This window comes from Pollachius pollachius (assembly GCF_949987615.1).
Source record: "Pollachius pollachius genome assembly, chromosome: 9".
NCBI lineage: Eukaryota > Metazoa > Chordata > Actinopteri > Gadiformes > Gadidae > Pollachius > Pollachius pollachius.
The window spans coordinates 7,144,826-7,165,619 of NC_136942.1; the positions used below are offsets into that span (position 1 = coordinate 7,144,826).

At 48.2% G+C, this 20,794-nt stretch overlaps 1 protein-coding gene across 6 annotated transcripts in view; it reads right to left on the reverse strand.

Moving 5' to 3' along the window:
- Positions 1-20,794, reverse strand: part of LOC307080070 (neuronal cell adhesion molecule-like) — a 71,830-nt gene that overhangs the window by 22,843 nt on the left and 28,193 nt on the right. For 4 of the 6 annotated variants that reach the window (XM_079742658.1, XM_079742657.1, XM_079742654.1 and 1 more), the window contains exons 1-7: positions 20,245-20,374; positions 20,003-20,060; positions 3,695-3,952; positions 2,518-2,623; positions 1,901-2,094; positions 1,272-1,394; positions 757-927 (exon numbers count right to left, since the gene is read on the reverse strand). In XM_079742658.1, coding sequence (XP_079598784.1) covers positions 757-927; positions 1,272-1,394; positions 1,901-2,094; positions 2,518-2,623; positions 3,695-3,839 — 739 coding nt within the window. In that variant the 5' untranslated portion in view covers positions 3,840-3,952; positions 20,003-20,060; positions 20,245-20,374. Of the gene's footprint in view, positions 1-756; positions 928-1,271; positions 1,395-1,900; positions 2,095-2,517; positions 2,624-3,694; positions 3,953-20,002; positions 20,061-20,193; positions 20,375-20,794 lie in introns of those variants that run through there. The other 2 variants (XM_079742655.1, XM_079742656.1) reach the window with 2 other exon arrangements.

A 20,794-nucleotide genomic window follows, 5' to 3' on the forward strand; every position in this document is an offset into this window, starting at 1 on the left:
TAAAAAATGAAGACATCAAAAACACAAAAGTTAGGTGACTTTTAAACAATAAATATGACGAACCGCACACACGTATTCATGTACACACAACCCCAGTCTGAGAATGCAGTGGATAGACTTCGCTGCGCCTGCTGGAAGGATAGCTCATAAATCAAGAATGGATGAGAAGGGTCTTTTGTGGGAGACTTGGGTGGTGCCTACTAAATCTTTACAAAAGCCCTGCGATGAATGGCTGCCTCACATAGAATACTCTAATGACGGCTTCTCTGACAATGTGTCTTTTCAGCGTGACAACAGCCACTTGCGTCCGAGAGCATGCTACTAGAAATGGAAAATCGTCGCATGTGTCCTGAGCTGGGGTACTCTGCGCTGTTAACCTTGCTGTAGGCGACGCACACGTACGATAGTGCACGTGCCCACGCATCTGTCTCCACGGCGCGTTTGTTTTCGGCTTGTGTTTTCCCATTACTTTGAAGCCACGCTAAAATTCCTTTGCTTGGTTAACTTGTTTCCTTCTCGAATGCTCTTCTCTCTTAACATGCGTGGAGTCAGACACACAAACAGATACCAAGATTTGTATCCCATCAACCCCAGCGCCTACGTACACCCACAGAGTCACACACACACACACACACACACACACACACACACACACACACACAGACAAACAACAACGCACACGACACAACCACATACAGACATGCACCAATGCGCACACGTAAGCATGCAAGCACACAAACACACACACACACATACGATTAAGGACTTTGACGGTGATGGGCTGCTTCTGCTGGATGGTCTGCGTGTGAGGGAAGCGGGCGTAGCAGATGTAGTCGCCCCTGGTGTCCTCCTTGCGGACGTTGGAGAAGTACAGATCTCCGTTGAGGGCCTGAGACACCCTGCTGTTCTGAGGGAGCCTCTGGAAGTCTGACACACACACACACGCACACGCGCACACGCACGCACACACACGCACACGCACACACACACACACAAAGAACCACACATTATTATAAGATATGGGTCAGGGTGGCACATTAATGAGGCCAAAGAAAGGAAAAAATAGATATTGTGGTGGATGTGTGATATCCCCCACAATGCCTTATAGTGTCTTGGGAAGCGCTGCATGCAATTAAGTATTCTAATTAAGTATGTATTGATATTGATTCAAACACATTAGTACCAGGGTCTACTCCCTGTGGTGTTGGTGGTGAAAGCCCTCACACTGATAATGTCCTGTAATGTGTTATAATGTGTGCCATGAGTCTTACTGTTGTCCATCCAGAATATGACAGGAGGGGGCAGGCCCACAGGCGGCCGACACTGCAGCACCAGGGACACGCCCTCCTGGACCACGATTGGATCTATCCTCTCCTTGGACCACAAGGGGGATCCTGATTGGACAGAGCAGAGCGGGAGGAGGGAGAGCGTAGAAATGAGTCAATTAGTTCCAAATGCACGCGGTTTTCAGGAGGTAAACAGGCCGTGACGGACGGGGGGAGAGAGGTGACGGGGCTGGCTCGGTGGGTGGTGGACCCGGGCAGATGGATGGGAGATGTAGACTAATTGAATGACAGAGAGACGTACACCAAAAGGGGATGTTTTCGGGTTCAGTGACTACCAAATCCTGGAACAAGCTGACATGCGGGTTCTAACCGGTTCTAACCCCCTGCATCAGGAGAACATTACCTTCCAGAAAGAGAGCCTTGAAGACCGAAGAGGCCACTTATTCGTTCAGATAATTAAAAAAAGACGGAAATGGACAAAAATGTTCATGAACTGAATGGTTGAATGCAATGCAGATGAACAAAATGGCGACTATATAGAGAATGAGATAGATAAACAAGGAAATGATCATGAAGGGAAACAGGTTCAGCAGAGGGGTGAAAGGGTTTCTCACTGGACTGTCTGATGACGATGTTGTGGGACAGGGCGGTGCCGTGCTCGTTGCGGGCGGTACACTGGAACACGCCCTCGTAGTTCTCCGCCTTCTCCCCGCTGATGTCCACCACCAGGGTGCCCGAGTTGTGCTTCATTGTGACCTTGGGCTCCTGGTCGATGTCAAAGTGGGTCCCGTTCCTGGTCCAGGAGAAGCTGTGGAGGGGGTTCAGGGTTCAGGAGTCAGGGTGCGGCCGTTAAACAAGACACAACAGATCTGGTGACTGTTGCATCATTACTAGTCTGTCATCAGAGGTACTGCCAAGATGCCTTTGCTATAGGTGTGCGTGCGTGCATGCGTGCGTGCGTGCGTGCATGTTTGTAGGGGAATGTGTATGTGCATGCCTTTCTGTTTAAGAAAGAGTGAAAGCATGGTGTGTGTGTGTGTGTGTGTGTGTGTGTGTGTGTGTGTGTGTGTGTGTGTGTTTGTGTGTGTGTGTCAACACAGTACGTCTTACTGTGTGTGTGTGTGTGTGTGTGTGTGTGTGTGTGTGTGTGTGTGTGTGTGTGTGTGTGTGTGTGTGTGTCTTACAAGTGTGTGTGTACGTGTTACACTTGCGGGGCATGCACACCACCTACCGGGGGTGGGGCTTGCCCTTGGCCTCACAGTGGATGACGATGTTCTCCCGGGGGTCCACGATGTAGTCCTTGGGGGACTGCAGGGTGATGGTGGGAGGCTGGGGCACTGCAGACACCACAGGGGGGGAGGTCTCCATGAGAACACAGCCTCTGCCACGCCGCCAAGCGCTTCATTAGCGGCGGTGATCGATCACAACCAGACACAAGACGGCAAACACCGCATGCAGACCTCGGTCACTACGTCACGTCGTGTTTTCATAGAAATAACAGGGCCTAATGACACATTATCAGCACTAAAACAACAGCAAAAACATGCATAAACATATGGGGACGGGGGGGGGTGGGCGGATATACATTATCTATAATAACGTGGTGTGGTGTTTGATGTGTTTTTGGAGCCAGCAGGGTACAGCTAATGGACCGTGACAGATGATGGGCGCACATGCTGTTCAAGGTACGCTGGGATATATTTTTCTCTTACCGGGCCCATAAACAGAGATGCTCATAAAAATGGCGACAACTGAAAAACGCACAGGACGCAAAAAAAGAGCTCAAAGAGCCACAGAAATGACAAACAACTTACGAATTGCATGCTGAAATAACTCGTAAAATCTCCAATCCACACGCAACATAGAAAAACGTCTAAATCGACAAACAAAAGCGAAAAAATATGATAAAGATAGGAATAGGAACAATTGAAGGACGGCAAGCGAATCGGGTTGCACAACCCTTGCAATGAATTCACACTGGGGGGGAACTTACATCGTTTCAGAACTTCAGCATTTCCAACAAGAATGGGCAAGAGAAGGCATTAGCATGGATGAAAAATGGTATTGTCATAAAAGGTATTGTGTTACTTCTGATGCAGAAAAATCATTCCTCAGAGCCATAGGGTTTATTCCAGGAACGCAGTTCACTTACGGTCAGAGCACAACAATATACGGGATATCGGTTTGTATTTGTGTTATAATATGGTTGTATAATATAGAAACTTTCTTCATCAACCAGTTTAGTTTTCTACATTTTTAGAGCGACGATTGATCAGCAGTATCAAACAGTTTAACATTATTTACGATCTACTTTATACTCCTTTAAAATCATATTCACTCAATGATATCAAACCCCAATGAGTAGACTTCCTATACTGGTCGTCTTTAACAGGGAGCTGTATGCTTACGGTCTAGAGGGACCTCCAGTGTTGTGACCAGGGTTCCCAGTAGTGACAGGACCAGTAGGACCAGCAACGGTGATGACGATGATGATGACGATGATGGTGAGGATGTTGCTGGTGCAGCTACACCCATCCTTCCTCTCCTCTCCATGGTAGCTGTGTGACGTTTAGGCCCCCACCCCCCCAGACGCAGCAGTGCAGTCCCCTTGGCTCAGCTCTCTACCTCACTGGGGTCTGAAGACACACGCTGCTGCACGTTCAACACTGCAGGGGGAGAGAGGGGAGAGAGGGGGAGAGGGGGAGAGAGAGGGGGAGAGGGGGAAAGGGGGAGACACGGGGAGACGGGGAGAGAGGGGAGAGAGGGAGAGAGGAGGAGAGAGAGGGAGAGAGAGAGTCAAAACTTGAATATAGAATTCCTTTGCAGTGTGCAAAAACTTACATGGATACAATTTACCGCACTACATGCAGGCATAGAGATAAGTTATACAAGATTAATATTAAGGGGGAGAGAGGGGAAGAGAGAGAGAGAGAGAGAGAGAGAGAGAAAGAGAGAGAGGGAAAGTGAGAGAGAGAGAGAGAGAGAGAGAGAGAGAGAGAGAGAGAGAGAGAGAGAGAGAGAGAGAGAGAGAGAGAGAGAGAGAGAGAGAGAGAGAGAGAGACTCACAACTTGAATATAAACACCTTGCCTTGTGCAAAGAATTAACATGTATGCAATTTACCGCACAACATGTTGGCAAAATTATACAAGATAGATATCTATCGCTATTTATTATATTAATTCTAATTAAAGTGCACATGCCCCATACCGATTTCATAGCCTCTAACCCTCTCATTGCATCGTAAATTATAGTTCTTAATAACTTAGTGTCCAAATATTGTTGATTTATATATGGTTTTACTTCTTCCTCGTCCATATTTTGTGCATACTTTTCTCATATCGTGTTGCTTTATGTCTTATATTCCCAACACTCCCCAAGTCACTTGGGAAAAATAAAATAAATCAGAATCGGATTCAGATTCCGAAAACAACAGAATACAGATACACAAACAAACCACCATCCTTCTAAGTTAATTCAACTTTCATAAAAATAGCCGGCGTTATTTCAAAACACAGAAGAGCGGTATGGAATGGTGTTGCGACAAAGAGAGAGAAGAACAAATATATAGAGAGCCAAAGTATTGGCTTGCATGCAACATGGAGTATCCATGGTGATCAATCACGACAGACAATGCCACGTTTGTTATGAGTCCTATTCAGCAACATACTGACAAGGACAGAAGAGAAAGAGAGAGCGAGAGACACAACAACTCTTCATCGCTGAGATGAAAGACTGAATGAAAGACAGAGGCACAGAGGGACAGAGAGAGAGAGAGAGAGAGAGAGAGAGAGAGAGAGAGAGAGAGAGAGAGAGAGAGAGAGAGAGAGAGAGAGAGAGAGAGAGAGAGAGAGAGAGAGAGAGAGAGAGAGAGAGAGAGAGAGAGAGAGAGAGAGAGAGAGAGCTAGCAGCATGCTACAGAGTACAGATGGCCCCTAGTCATGGATCAATGCTGTTCCACATGCAGTGCAGTTAGCTGGAAAAACTATCTTTTTGATCTAGCGGGATGGAGGCCCCCCGACCATAGAAATCCTATATTAACCAGGGCCGACGGGGGACCAAGCGGCCTCACTCAGTGGTGCTAATCACCTTGCAGGGCCACATACCCTAAAGGGCCCCCCCCCCATGCCCCCTCTTATTGATCACGTCAGCCTTTGAATGACACATTAGGGCGGACGGGACAAGGGGGGGGGGGGCCTTATCTGTCCCCTCCCATCTCTCTCTCTGGCTCTCCAATCTCTCTGCCTGTCTGATTGACTGACTGATTGACTGACGGCCCGCCCCCCGCCACCGGTGGACCGACCCGGAATGAGACCGCATTAGGGGACCGAAAGATTGGAGGCCATTAGCTAAATGCCAGCACGGTGGCTGTGGTAATAAGACGTGTCCGGTGTGATCGGGGGAGTTCGGAGGGACAGATGTCAGCCTGGGAGGACATCGTGTCCCAAGTAAGGGAGAGGTGTAGAAGGAAGAGTGTCTGTATAGAAGCGATGCTTCACTTCCATTGTGATATTGTGAAATTCTTGACCTTATAAAAGAGATGATGATGTGCAATACACATGAAACATGTTTTTAGATGAAAAAGAATAAGTGCTCCTTGTGAACGACCAGAAGCAGGAAATACATTTTGATGGGTCAATTTGGCCGGGCAGCAAAAGCTTCTAGCCTGTAGAGACCAAACAAATAATTGTAAACCATCATTTCTCACATGGAAATTCGCCGCTGTATAATAACAGGGAACGCAAATCAAGGTGCCATTTGTCTGTCATGTAAATCACGACCTTCTCTAGCCGTCGAGTGCACATCTTACGACAGACATCCACACACTGGCATACAGAATGAAAAGGTCACAGCTGGCTTGGAAAACCTGGGGTGAATTCCCCTTAAAAAGACACGCAAACAAAACAGCGACGTAATTGCCGAAAAAATAACAATTGCTTGATGGCGTGTTAAATAAAGCATGTTAAAACGGTTCCTCGACCCTTTCAGTGGTCTGCACTCTTTTGGACTGTTGGAGGAGGGCTGGAGCAGGGCTGTACTGGGACCAGTGCTCTGTGCTGGGCATGGTGGGCCCTTTAATCGGGGCTCTGGGACTTCAATGTCAACTTGGGGGAGGGTGAGATGGGGAAGGGAAGGGGGGGGGGGGGGGGGGGGGAGAGAGAGGAGGGGGAAGTAAGCAAGGCGGGCAACAAGGCAGCCACTGGTCCCCGGACATCCGTGGGGGGCCCGTATATATTGGTGAGCCCTGCCTGCTGTGTGCTGTGATTCAGCAGCAGCTCAGAGGAAGGGGACCGGGGGTGATGTCTACTGCCCCTGGGCCATGGCGTTCTCTCTCAGGGGGGGGGACACCCGCCTGGGGCAGCCAATCAGCCCGCGCCGTGTAACCCGTCAGGCAGCTCAAGTCCTGGGGCTTTGACACGGCGTGATCTGTGGGGGCGACTTCATTAAGTTAATTTGTTTAAGATTGCAAGCAGGGGGTGCCGAGCGGTCACGCGCAGATCAATTCCTCCGCCTTCGGACGCGTTGCGTCACTGTTGGTCCCTTAATATATAGGAGGACTCGCTGTAATCATGGATTCAACCCCCCGTTTCTTGAAAACGTCAAATATGGCCATTAAGATGATATTTTTTTTCCCAAAGCAATCCAAGATAACTCATTACCGCCATGGCGGCTGTAAAACCATTTAATGTAGCACGGGTCGGACAATGCGCACCATCGAGTGTACGGGAGGGAGAGGACAGAGCGTGACGGTGAGAGAATAAATGTGTTAATTATACATTTTATGGTGGATCCCCGACAGCCAAGGGATTCTTATCTGGAAGCCAGCCAGGGCTTCATTCAGGATTCATTTCCCAAATTAATGAGGTGTTGCCGTCCTACTCAGCACAACTCCACAGCTGGTCAGCGGGTGTGGATGTGAGAGTGCGTTTCTGTGGATGTGTGGAGTGCGTGTGTCTGTGCCACAGACACACACACTCACATCCAGACGTCCACAGACTCTGTGAACATGTGGGTGTGAGAGTGTTCAAGTGTGCCGCTGAATGTGCGTGTGTGTGTGTGTGTGTGTAAGAGAGTGTAAGGGAGAGTGAATGAGGGTCCGTACGTTTGTGTGCATGCATGCATGCGTGAGCGAGTATGTGTGCGCATGCATGTGTGTGTGCGTGTATGCCTGTGTGTGCCTGAGCGTGTGTGTGTGTGCGTGTTTGATGCCGGTATTATTAATAATGATGCCCCGGGCAGTGTGGTGCAGTAGTGTATTTGAAGTGAGGCAGCCCCCCCTTCAGCCCATCTCAGCGGGGGTCCCTCCAGGGCCAGAGGAACACGACTGGCCCCGGCCCCCGGCCTCCGCATGATGTATGCCTTCCAGTTCAACGGTGGGGGTCTTGGGGTTGGATGGAGGGGGAATCTAAAATAAAACGATATTACCAATATAGCCATTTACCAAACCAGAAGACAGATGAGAGTTTATGGTTTGATCATCTAATGAGAATATGCTACACATTAATGTGGCACAAAACGCACAGCTGAGTCTTTCCTCATCTGATGACAGATGACAAGGTTACCAAACATTTATCGGTTATCGTAAGCAGAACGCCAGAACACCATGTCACTCGCTCCTTCAATACTCCAATGATTTGTGCGGATGAGGAGAAAGCAATTGCTTCTTGAAGGGTGGCAGTAGTCGATGAACAAACCATTTCCATCACAGTATATTAAAACAGCTGTATCTACAAACAATCCAATAAAAGTGTTTACCCGTTTCAGAAGTTAGCAAAGAAATCAACAGGCGTGATTACAGGTCCAAACATCTCCCCTGCAAGACGCAGCAGATAAACATGCAACAGTTGAGTGCTTGAAATGCCACGGCATACTGGTGAAGTTCAACACATTCACATCTTATTATTGTAACTAATAAGTGGGCAAATCATTCCCTGGCGGCCGAGTGTGACGCTGTGACAGTAATTACGGTCCGGTACTATATCGGACCACCTTACACTGGACTGACTCTCTGACTGACTCTCTCTCTCTCTCTCTCTCTCTCTCTCTCTCTCTCTCTCTCTCTCTCTCTCTCTCTCTCTCTCTCTCTCTCTCTCTCTCGTTATTTTGAAAGAAAGCGTTGAATGTAAAAACAGCACAAAGCTGTCCGGCCCCTCATTCAGCCGGCGTCTTCAATTAACCCATTGTCATTTTCCCTTGGCCAGCTACTTTGCCATCCCTAAACTAATTGGTTTTATTCTCGTGTCAAAGATGCTGCACGCGCGGTGCGCGCGCACACACACACACACACACACACACACACACACACACGATCCCGGAACGTGAGGGGCGTTGCATGTGTCAGCACAGACGGAGTTGACGGGGAGTGAGAATGAAACCTCCTCGCGTAGTAAAGGATAACTCCCCGGTTGGAGGGGAAATACTTTACCCCTTCGTTTCGTTTAACTTGCAGCATCGGTCGATTCAGCACCATGGGAGACAACGGTGATGTAACATCGCAGCCCCGCTCGCGGCTTGCATCAGTAATGCAAGGCACTCAGGCAAATGTGATGAAAGAGCAGGCAGGGTTGTTTTTTTAGGCCACAAAACCCCTAATTAACCGCTATAATTGGCGCCATTGATGGTGCCTACAATCAGTGTTCTGTGAGCCCCCGGTGCAACAGAAGTGACCCCCCCGCTGAAGATTGAATATGTGGAAGGTAGTGATGACAATGGCTTAGCACCCCTTATCGAGAGGAAGGGGAGAGGAAGGGGGAGTTTGGAGGGGGGATGCTACCTTAGGGGAGATGGGATACGTGGCGCTACCACCTCTGGTTCGGGACCAGGGTCCGTGGGCTGGAAGCCTGTGGGGAAGTGGGATCGTTACACAGTTGGAAGATTTAAAGATTGGGAAGGAGGGGGGGTGGGGGGGGCTGGACTGGTTCGGACCGGTTGGCTGTTCAGCATCAGAGGGCAATGATGAGGATGGAAGCCCGGGGCGTAGCTCTTTTTGGAAAGTTGAAGATGTGGCCGGGTCGGGGGGGTGTTTAGACAGGAGAATCGTACCGTTAACCATTAATGGAAGCAAAAGGATTGAATCAATTAATTAATTAAAAAACGCTTAATAAACGTTTGCCAGCATTAGGCATTGGTTCTATTAAGTGTGGTTTCAAAGTTCAGAAGTAAGTGTTCACGTGGCTGGTGCTTTTAATGAACTGGAAGAATCAGGGATCAAATCAGGCCCATTTGACGCTTGGAAAAGTTGGACAACTCGGGAAGGCCTCATCCCTGCGGTCACAATAGACATTCCTCATGCTGGCTTCGGCATACGTTTCCCATAATCCTCTCATTAGCTTTTATAATTGTGGGGGTGGGGGGTGGTATGCAAATGATTGGTGTGGTTAACATATGAATCGAGGTCCTGTTGTTTGAGAACCCTGCGCCTAAAGAACAGGCTGCAACCCTTCATCTGCGCGGTGCAAAGGCACACAATAAGAGCTATGTTTTATTCATCTGCTACACAATCAACATGCTATTTGTATCCTCTTCTTGCTTGGTAAGATAAATACTGGCTTAGCCAGAGCCAAAATCACAACCACCTTGTTGCATTTTTGTAACGCACACATTCAGATCAAATTCATGCAAAATTGCATTTACATCAGAATGCTAAATACTACCAAACGTCGATATTTCTTGATTTAGGTTGTACACGAAGTAAGATGATATATTATTAGACTCTTACTTATACACATTACAGTAATACCACACAGCCGTTGGATGATAACACCATCTAAATTACGTTGCATTGGAAACAGATCATTAAGAGTCTCAAGTCTGTCAGCGTGTTCCCACATGTACACATGACGCGAGGGCAGTGTGTCCGGTCACTTTCCCTTCACACAGCAACACCGCACATTGGCATTCACCAAGGTGGCTCTCCTTCTCCCCCCGCCGCCAAACACTGTGGGATTCACTCACTGTCCCCCCCTTCACCGACATGCTAATCACTGCGGGCGCCGCTAGTTCTGAAGAGGCTCCGCTCATTAGCATTCAGACGGGGAGCGGCTCTCCGCTAAACGATGCCGGAGATGAAGGCGCTAGGGTGGAAATTATTTCCCGGTTCACCCTGAACCGAGCAGAATCAAGCCATTTCACCCTCAACCGAGACCAGACACCTGTCTGGCTTACTTACATGTCTGCAGCGGTCGTTTCGGACAGGATTCACGTTTGATTATGCACTGTGGGAACTCTTCCCCAGTCGCTATTTTTAGCAGGTTGTTAACTTGCAGGAGTGGAATTCGAGATACCAAACAACGACCCACAATGTTAAAACGTTATTATGTCGCTCGAAAAGATAATAGTGCGCTCGGAGTATGCAGTATCTCATTACTGAAGAATTAAGTCAGTGCGGATATTAATGGGGGAACTCATTCAAATCAGCCCAAGGCTGAGATAGAGCGAGCATTTAAAGGCATACAGAGGATATGACCTTGACCTTCATTTAATACGATCTAGTTCTGGCACAGTAATTACTGAATTACATAAAACAATGTGCTGCCATTACCCCCTAAAACCAACTAGTTCCCTGAGCATCTGTGTATGTGTACCCTGACTCACAGAGCTATAGTGTATAGAACGGAGGAGAGTCCTTTCAGCCTAAGACAGTTTATGGCTAGACGCTTGGGGTTATGCTGTAAGGTGAGGCCTGTCTCTATGAAGAGCTGCCAGTCATTACGGTCTGCTAACGGAGGAGGAGAGTGGGAGGCTTCCACAGTAAGAGCCATTTGCTGCATTTACCAACTTGTTCAATGAGATCTTTCAACATGGACGCTATTTTCCGATCATTAACATTAAAGAATGGATCCCTGTATAGAGATATAGAACTTTATTCTTTAACTTGCTTGATCCAGTCTGTTTGGCGTTGTGTCCAGCAAAACTCGTGCAGTCTCGTGAGAGTGTAGCTGTTGCCTTGTTCCAGGAAATGTGCCTATTGTCATTACAATCTCCAACTCTCTCCATCACCCAAATCCTTGGGATAACACTAAGCTATCCTCTCTGTAGTCCTACACAACAGCCTCTCATCACTCCAGCTCTCACCGATATTTCCACCGTTCTCTGCAACAACTCGGGCAGGATTTGTCCTTGAGCGAGACTCGGTCTGTCACAATAACTAACAGACCGGAGTAGGCAAAATGTAAAGAAAGAAAATGTATATCTCTGTAGAGATCCTGTCATAATGTGAGAATATAATCTGAGCCTGGCAGATCGAGCACTTTTGGAGGAGATCCATCGCTGGGACATTATTGGCTCACAGGATTACGTTGCAGCCCGTTTTTGCGGATTACGACTGCAACCTTTTCGCTTAACTACAGACCAATTCCAAAAATTGTTTTCCGGATTAGGATCTTAGACCGGAAAATGGGGTCCATGTTAAAAAATCCTGAACTTCACATTTAAAAGCCCAGCAAAACAGCCACTATAACGTATACAGTTAAGTCATTAGCACATCCTGTCCAAAAACACAATCATAAAAGGGACAAAATGTCTAAATATAGCCTTTTCTGTAACATTAAGTGGGGGAAAAAGTTCACCGGCTGCACAGATTCCACTTGAACTCATTTCAGTCGAGAAGAGAGAGGCAGAGAGGCCGAGAGGACGAGAGACAGAGAGAGAGAGAGAAATTGCACTCCAAAAAAGGGCACTCTGTATCCATGGCAATCCAGCAGTGTTCTCCCAATCCTCATGCCGACAGAGATGTCAATCCTCTCCTCAAACACAGACACATGGACACGGAGAGAGAGAAAAAATAATAATAACAAGGAGACGCCGCCGGACAAAGTGGCTGGGGCCCATTTGTCATCCCGAGGCTGTAGAGACAAACTGTACGCCTCACATCTGCTCGGCCCGCCGGATAAGAAAAAAGAAAAGAAAAAAAGAAAAAGTGCACCGCGGAGCTCAACAAAAGGGCCGTGATTAGAATCTCAGCGTGGTGGGCATGTCTCAACCGGATGGCTTACTCCGTGTGAAGAGCTTTCTGGAGACGGGGCCACGATGTCAGGTTTACCTAAAGCTTAGGGCTTATGACTAAAAGAGTCTGCTGTGAGAGAGAATGCTACATATTGGTCCCACATTCAAATTATAGTTAACATGCACACGCATAGGCAAACACACGCACGCACGCACACACACACGCACGCACATTCACGCATGCATACACACACACGGGTGCGCTCACACACACATACACACACACACACGGGCACGCTCACACACACACACACACACACACACACGGGCACGCTCACACACACACACACACACACACACACGGGCACGCTCACACACACACACAAAGCCCCAGCTCCCGGCAACAGCAGCGGTCCAACACACAGCGTGGTGGCAGCACACAAGACACACGTTCTATCCCATCCTGCGGACGCTCCCTGCGACGGTTAACGACACCAGAGCTTTCTGGTGCCGTCCTCCCTACTGTACTTTCCAATAGACAAATTTGCATTGTGCTGATATGCGCCGGAGATCCGAGAGGGGGTCATTGAAACCCGCCCGGGGCGCATTGTTGTGGCGCCATTCAGTCGGGTTGAAATCTGCCGACAACATCAGATGCCTGGGTGTGTATGTGCAGCGTAAGAGCAACCCGGGGAACAATGTGTTATTAACCCGTGTTACTGCCGCGTGCAATTCACCCCCCGTGGGAAAGCAGCGTGGAAGGAGAGAATCCAAACAAACTCTGGCAGGTGGAGTCCTGGCCACCACCACGGTAGAGCTAGTGTTATTAAGGGCCACCTCCGCCTTCACACACACACACACACACACACACACACACACACACACACACACACACGCACGCACGCACGCACGCACGCACACACGCGCGCACACACACGCGAGCACGCGCGCACACACACACACAGCATCACAAAAGCTCTGCCCCCACCACCACCACCACCACCACCACCACCACCACCATCACCCCCCACCCGCTCCACTTCAATCCACCTGTCTGTGTAAAAAGGTCAGCATGGAGGAGGGTCCTCGTTACCCCCACTTTGAGCCTCTACCCTACCCACCACCCCTACCCCCACCACCACCCCCACCACCACCACCACCACCACCACCATCAGCCACACCATCACACACAATGAGTCCCTCCGATAACACTGGAGCCTAACGCTGGGGAAACTCAATCAAAAGGTGGTGGTGGAGGTCCCTGGTGGAGCTCCGGACCTCTCCAAACCCCTCCATTGTGTACAGCAGACCTCCCCACACCATGGCTCCCCCATATATAACACTGTAAGAGAGGAGTTCCTCATTACTCCCCGTCCCGGGCCCACTTTGTCTTCTTTGTGATTGCTGAGAGAAGAATCCCCGCTCCCCGGCAGAGAGAGAGAGAGAGAGAGAGAGAGAGAGAGAGAGAGAGAGAGAGAGAGCATCCTCTCTCTGTCTCTCTCTGTCTCTCTGCCTCTCTCTCTCTCTCTCTCTCTCTCCTTCCTCCATGGAGGAAGAAGAGAAAGCGCTTTATGCAAGAGGAAAGCACAGGGAGACTGGAAAGACCAGGAAATTAGATTTATTGATGCATTCTATTGGGTTTTTGGAGGATTAGTTTGTTGTTGGTTTGTTTAACACCGAACCATCGTGGGAATTGACCAGCTATGCCTCATAAAATCGGGAATAACTACAGAACTCTGGCTTTTAAATACACTGTCGTTTTTTGTTTGTTTTGTGGGACAAGTATACAACATTCTATTTGTAGATTGTGTAAGAAACAAAAGTTATGTAACAATCTGGTTGGATAACAAATGTGTTTGAATGTCAGTACCATTTAATATCATCATATACCGGACAATATAATAAAAAAAATGTGGCTAGTGGCTGTCTATCTTCCTCTCACTCGCGCTCTCTCTCTCTCTCTCTCTCTCTCTCTCTCTCTCTCTCTCTCTCTCTCTCTCTCTCTCTCTCTCTCTCTCTCTCTCTCTCTCTCTCTCTCTCTCTCTCTCTCTCTCTCTCTCTCTCTCGCTCTCTCTCGCTCTCTTTGTCTCTATCTCACTCTATCCTCTCAGCCCCTCCTCAGCTCTATTCAGTGGAGGCAGGTGAATACAAATCATTTCCACCCCAGTGCTTCCTAAAAGGACCCAGCGTCCAATCTAAGACAGAGAGGATCCAAACAATGGTCTTTCATACTGTGAGAAAATATACATTTCTTCCTTCTTCTTATTTTAAAGGAATTGACAACAACAAATGAACCTCTCCTAAAATCCAAAATAAGCGACATAAATAAGCAATAAGATACTTTCTTTTTAATGCCACAACAAGTGACCATATTTAAATACAGACTTTTGAACAATTGATTATGTCTTTAGGAAAGCATTAAGGATCTCAATGAGATGCAAAAAGCCAGACTTCAATGTGTTTGTATTTAAATATGAATATAAATGGAGGGCACAGTGTTCAAATATTCCCTCTTTGGCAGGGCGTGAATGAGCTTCTATGAAGCCTGCTGTAGCTAAGGCCTCTCCTCTTCAAAAGTCATGTGTTCATATGCTAAACTCAACACATAACAGAAGCAACATTTCACAAAAGCCAGCCCTGAGTAAAGTGATCTGAATCTTTCTCCAAACTCAACAACATCGCTGAGTTTTGCAGATTTCGGTTTGCATCCCATCTGGATAAAAATAAACTTGATTTAATATGGTTCTGTGGCTGGGCTAGGCAGTCTGTGATACTCCACCAGTGAATTGACGGGATTAATGGTAATGTGGATGACCCAATTTAATTTACAGGACACGTAGTGAAACGAGAGAGTGAACATTTAATAATATTGCGGTTAGTTTCTTATATGTAGGCAGCCAGCTGGAACGAAGCCAAAGTAAAAAAAACATGTTTGGTATACTCTGTCTCTTGGGTCCACGTTTGAAATGATCATTTATTTACTATCCACCAACGAAAAGCGACACTTTCTTTTAATTGTCCATCTTTTTCCCACTGCTGCACTGTCAACATAATGCCGACGCCAAGTAAGAGTAAACACAACAACTCAATCGACAAGTTTCCCAAAACTAAAAAAAACGGCCTTCACTTTTTATCGCGCTCACTTTGAGGGAGCCGGGCGACGGGCCTGTGCCGGAGTATAAATCTGCTGAGGCTAAGTGTTCTATCTCTGCAGAGATCCTGCTGTCTGCCTCCGTCAGGAATAATGGCCCCCCAAACAACCACTGCTCCCCACTGCCGGCAACATCACCCCTCATTTGTCAAACTGTGATTCCAGTGGAAACACGGCTCCTATTTAACACTAACAGTCCGCCTGGCTTCCGCCATAACAGCCATCGTAACATCCGCGGCGGGGTCTATCTTTGGCTGGAGATCGAACCCGGGCCCTGGCCCTAATGCAACACAAGTATCTGCTGCTGCTGCAGAGTGTGGCCCTAATAGGCTCATGAAGCCACCCTGGAGCCTGCAGGGTTTTTCAGCCAACTCCACCACTCAGCCATCCATAGGAAGTGGTCCTGGAGAACTGCATTAGGGCCCGGACTGACTGACTCACTGAATGACTGACTGAATGACTGAATGTATGACTGACTGACTGACTGAGGGACTGAGGGACTGGGCCAGCCCTGGGATGAGTCATTCTACAGGGCTGGGAATGCTACCATACTGGGAATGCTACCATGTCCTTCTACAGGGCTGGGAATGCTACCATACTGGGAATGCTACCATGTCTATCTACAGGGCTGGGAATGCTACCATGCTGTGAATGCTACCATCTCCATCTGCAGGGTTGGAAACGCTACCATGTCCATCTACAGGGCTGGGAATGCTACCATGCTGGGAAAGCTACCATGTCCTTCTACGGGGCTGGGAATGCTACCATGCTGGGAGTGCTACCATGTCCCTCTACAGGAATGGGAGTGCTACCATACTGGGAATGCTACCAGGCCGCTGTGTGTGTGGAACCTAGCGATGATGGAGGATCAAGGCAGCAGCAGATAAGCAGCGTTGACCCGTGCAGAAGCACGTACCGAAGGATTCTCCATCCTCTTTCAACAGCTTTTTGTTGAGGGATGATCGTGTGCGTAAGGTCACTTGCTAGCAACATTTGTAACAAAAAATCCTCGACATCACCTAGCAACCATTTCTCAGGCAGAGATAAGGTGCGATCACGCCTCATAGGCAGGCATATGTGTGCGTGCGAGTGTGTGTGCGTGCGTGAGCGTACGTGCCCTGTTCTTTCGGTCTCTTCCTCCATCTATTTCCCTCTCCAGGTGGAGCACCCTCATTAGGATTTCACGAGGCAAAGGTGAGCCAGGGCTTGAATATAAATTCCGCCATTTATAGTCTGTGGAAGCGCCGCGCGATGTTTATAGCGATCAGCGGAGATAGGCTTGGCCTTGCCCTACACGCCCCCAACCCCCCCCCCCCCCTCCGAGCCTTCAACAACCGCACACCTGGCTTTCAAGCCGCCCACAGGCAGCATAATATGCAGCAGAACAAACAGTCTCCCATCCCAATGATGTGGCGAGGGCTGCGATCCATTCTAAAACATACACAGACATGCGAAGACTTCAAAGGATTTCACGAAGGCACGGGAACTCTGAATGAATCCCTGAGCAACGTAGTAGTAGGCTTGTGTAGATTGTGGTGGATTCCTGACGGGGATGGCTGGGCATTCATATTCATAGCACCAACGTAACGACGCTGTCAAGCGAGGACAGGATGTCATGGAAGATCGTATCTGCGCTGCCTAGTCATCGTTTCCCTGTGCTCCCTCCCGGTTAATGCTGCAACAGATGCGATGTCGCGTGAGGGAGGGAAAGATTGAAACATTTTGCAGAGCTTCACAGAGAGATGCGGGGGGCGGGGGTGGGACGCAAATGAGGACCAGAGTGGGACAGGCTACAGACAAGATGAAGTAGACAAGGCAGAGAAGAGAAGGTGGAGGAAGAGAAAATCCTTAGGAGTCCTTGGGCCATCTGTGTGCCGGTTGGACATGCATGGCGGTGGGTGTAGCAGCACACTGCTCTGCAACATGGGATGGTACAGCAGGGAAGGCACCGAGAGGACAAACAGAGCCTCTGCAACAGTCAGGGTCGCTCTCTGTATCACACTGGCACGCACACTTGTCACGCACGCGCACACAGGGACACACACACACGGGCACGTGCACGAACGCACATTTGAACACACACACGTGCACACACAAAAACACCAACGAGCACACACACACACGCACACACTCACACTCTCGGGCAGGCGCACACAGTCACAGTTCAACGCCAACACCGCGTCGACGTTGAGTAGGAGTGGCAGAATAAGGAGCCGCAACGCTGTCGAAAGGAAAAGACATTGGAAACACACCTCAGTGAAATCTCCTGAAGCTGTGAGCAGCCCGGGTGTGAGCTGCCTTTGAGGCCATCTGCCACCACTCGAATCTCCACTGAACACCCGAAGACAGGCTGGGCTGAAAATCTGCTATAGGGTCAGTGTTTCCATGGTCATTTCGTTCACCCTGAACTGTTTTGATTGGACATGTTTTTTGGCCCTTTATTGATAAACAACCCCTCGAGGGGCGTCCATGTTATTCTAAGATTAATGGGATTTCGTCTTGCGGTACTAAACTATTTGTTTTCCTGATTTTTAAACACGAAATTGTTATTGCAAGTCAGGGAGAATGACGGTTCAACTTCAGCTGACCGACCGGCCCTGAGTTTCAACTCCCTCTCAGCGTCACATGATAAACAACACACACACAGGCACACACACACACACACACACACACAATCAAAGGACACTATGGAGGTACACCGAAAGCTCTGCGGTCTTCTATCGAGAGGGGGTGGGTGGGGTGGGATTGTTGTGGTGGATGTGGGGTGGGGGGGGGGTGGGGGGTCTCTGGCTCTGAATGCTGCCGCTCACAATAACCTCTTCACGCCTCACTGCGTCCCAAACAGGCAGCTCATTCTGCAGCCTCTGACTATGGCCATCTATGTATTCCTCTGTCACTCTATCTGCCTCTCTCTCTCTCTCTCTCTCTCTCTCTCTCTCTCGTTCTCTTACTTCCGGATTTATCTCCCTCGTATTCATTCTGCATCTCTCTCTCTCCCAGTTGCACAGTGGTCGTTGAAAAGTGTAGCATCAGCCACTCTCGCCTGGAGCCAACGCTTGCATTGAGCGCCCTGTTCACAACAACAGCAACAACCACAACAACAACAACTGCCAGGGCCACATAACGGAGAGCGAGAGTGAGATAGAGAGAGTGAAAGGGGAGGGGGGGTGAATCATCAAAATCTCCAACATGAATTACTCACATATTGGTGTTTCTAAATCATCAGACAAAAACTGATTGTGGGCTGTATTGGATTTTCATTTATATATATTGTTATGCACGATACGTAAAAGTAAAGGTAAAAATACACAAATATGATAAGTTAGGAAATTCATTGCAAGAGTAAATTATTATTAAGCATATAATAGGAGCAGTTGGTGAATTCTTTCCCAAAGCAATTTTCCTTAAAACACAACACTTTTGATGCATTTTTTTTCCAATGTAACAAGGAAGCACCAGAGCATTGTACTATCTTCCAAGAAAATCAGATGGCGGCTTGAAGCAGAAGAAGAGGCAGAGTAAGCCCGGACAGGGCCCAACTCCCCTAACAAGCCCTGTGTTGTGCTGCAATCATGGGCGTGTGTGTGTGTGGGAATGTGTGTGTATGTGTGTGTATGTGTGTGTATCTGTGCGTGTGGTAGGATCATCTCCCCTCACACACCAGCAAGCGGGAGACACGTATCACATCATGTCACTTCCACTCACACCACATTGGATCAACTACGCCACTGGGTCACATACAGCCACACAAACACACACACACATACACACACAGCAATCAACCCCGACGCACGGCGAAAAAGGCTACAGAGGGTCACTTCCAACGCACGGCGTGATTTAGTCTAGTGGCCTAATGCACTGTTAGAGTCGATGCAGAATGAGAAGTGTTAATTTTCCCCCTTCCTTGTTAATTGTCTGTGTGCCATTAGGGAATTGTCAGCCTTCCCATGCGCTCCTTTATGATGCATTATGCTGCAAGAAAGAGATACTAAGTGCGTTCTAAGCTTTCAGTGCTGCCCCGACCACTTTAGCCTATCAACACCTACTGGAATCAACGGTTGACAACGACGTTACCTTGACAACCACAGGCTCCTGTTTTTACTCCTATCTGTCCGATCGCACTAGCTGTTTGAGTGTGGGCGGTGCCTTTCAAACCATAGCCGAGAGAGACACCAGTTGCCAGAATGCGGGTCTAATTCTGACCTTTTTCCTCTTGTGGGTGGGCGGGCTAGCCTCGCTGAACAGTGCTTTTAAAGCAGCGATTTGGGGGATACAGGCAAGAGCACGCAATCGGATCTGAAAGATATCCTTGTACGGGCTTCTGAGCTGTGCAGAGTGTTAAAATTTGCATCAACTTTTTTTCCCGCATCGTTTTTCTTCCACATGTTGGCAATATTTGAAGAAGTTAAGTTGCGGCGTTACAGACACTTGCCAGACTGGCTGGTTGGAGCGTGTGTTTACTTCCTGTCGCAGAGAAATGCCACTGAGAGGAACAAGAACGACTGATGCCCGGAGGTGGAAACATTGACACTGTTTTGGAAAATGATGGTGGGGGTTTTAAATGTCAAGAGAGCAGCGGATGGGAACGGATAATTCATCAAATAAAAAGTGTTTGTTACTTACCAGAGAAGGATGAATTCCTCTCCTTTTCCCTGGATGTATTCCGGTTTATTCCTCAAATCTGAAGAAAAGCAAAGCAACAGCAGGATATTAGGAATGCAGTTTCTTCTACTTTCTTAAACAAGGACAGAAGTCAACATTGTTAAGCAGACATGCTTCGGAATAATCTCTTATCTGATAGGGTTGATATGCACCGTGTTGCGTTCTTTAAGAAAGTAGCCTAATCCGGATCGCTTTGAACTCACTTTATTTATTAAAGTATTTCGTTATGGTAACTATGAAGCAAAAGGAGGGGAATTGTATGGACACGCGTGTGAGCGACAAACAGCAGGCCTCTCTACCTAACTCCCTAGTATGGACTGCCAGATGTTTCTGATCTTGTTGGCTTCAGGCCCTGCTTTAATACCGAGTAGGCGTGGCCTATGTGACGTATTGGTTTCGCCCTCCTCACCTGTCTAAAGGTGCTGCCTTCTATGGCTGGAATAGTTATTGCAGCTTAAAATGTCGGGTCCTGCTTCCTAGTGGCTATGTGTGGTAATTACGGCCTATGTGTTCAATCCTACTTCCTAGTGGCTATGTATGGTAATTACGGCCTATGTGTTCGATCCTACTTCCTAGTGGCTATGTGTGGGTAGCTTTATGTGTTTAAAATACGTAACAACCGCTATGCATATTTTCTTCCAAACACAAATATCCTCTTGCCTCCCAATGGGCCAAGCTCTCCCTTTCTGCTATTGCTATAATCTACCAATTATCAGCTGCCTTCCCCTGATTACACAGCACACTGCTCCTCTG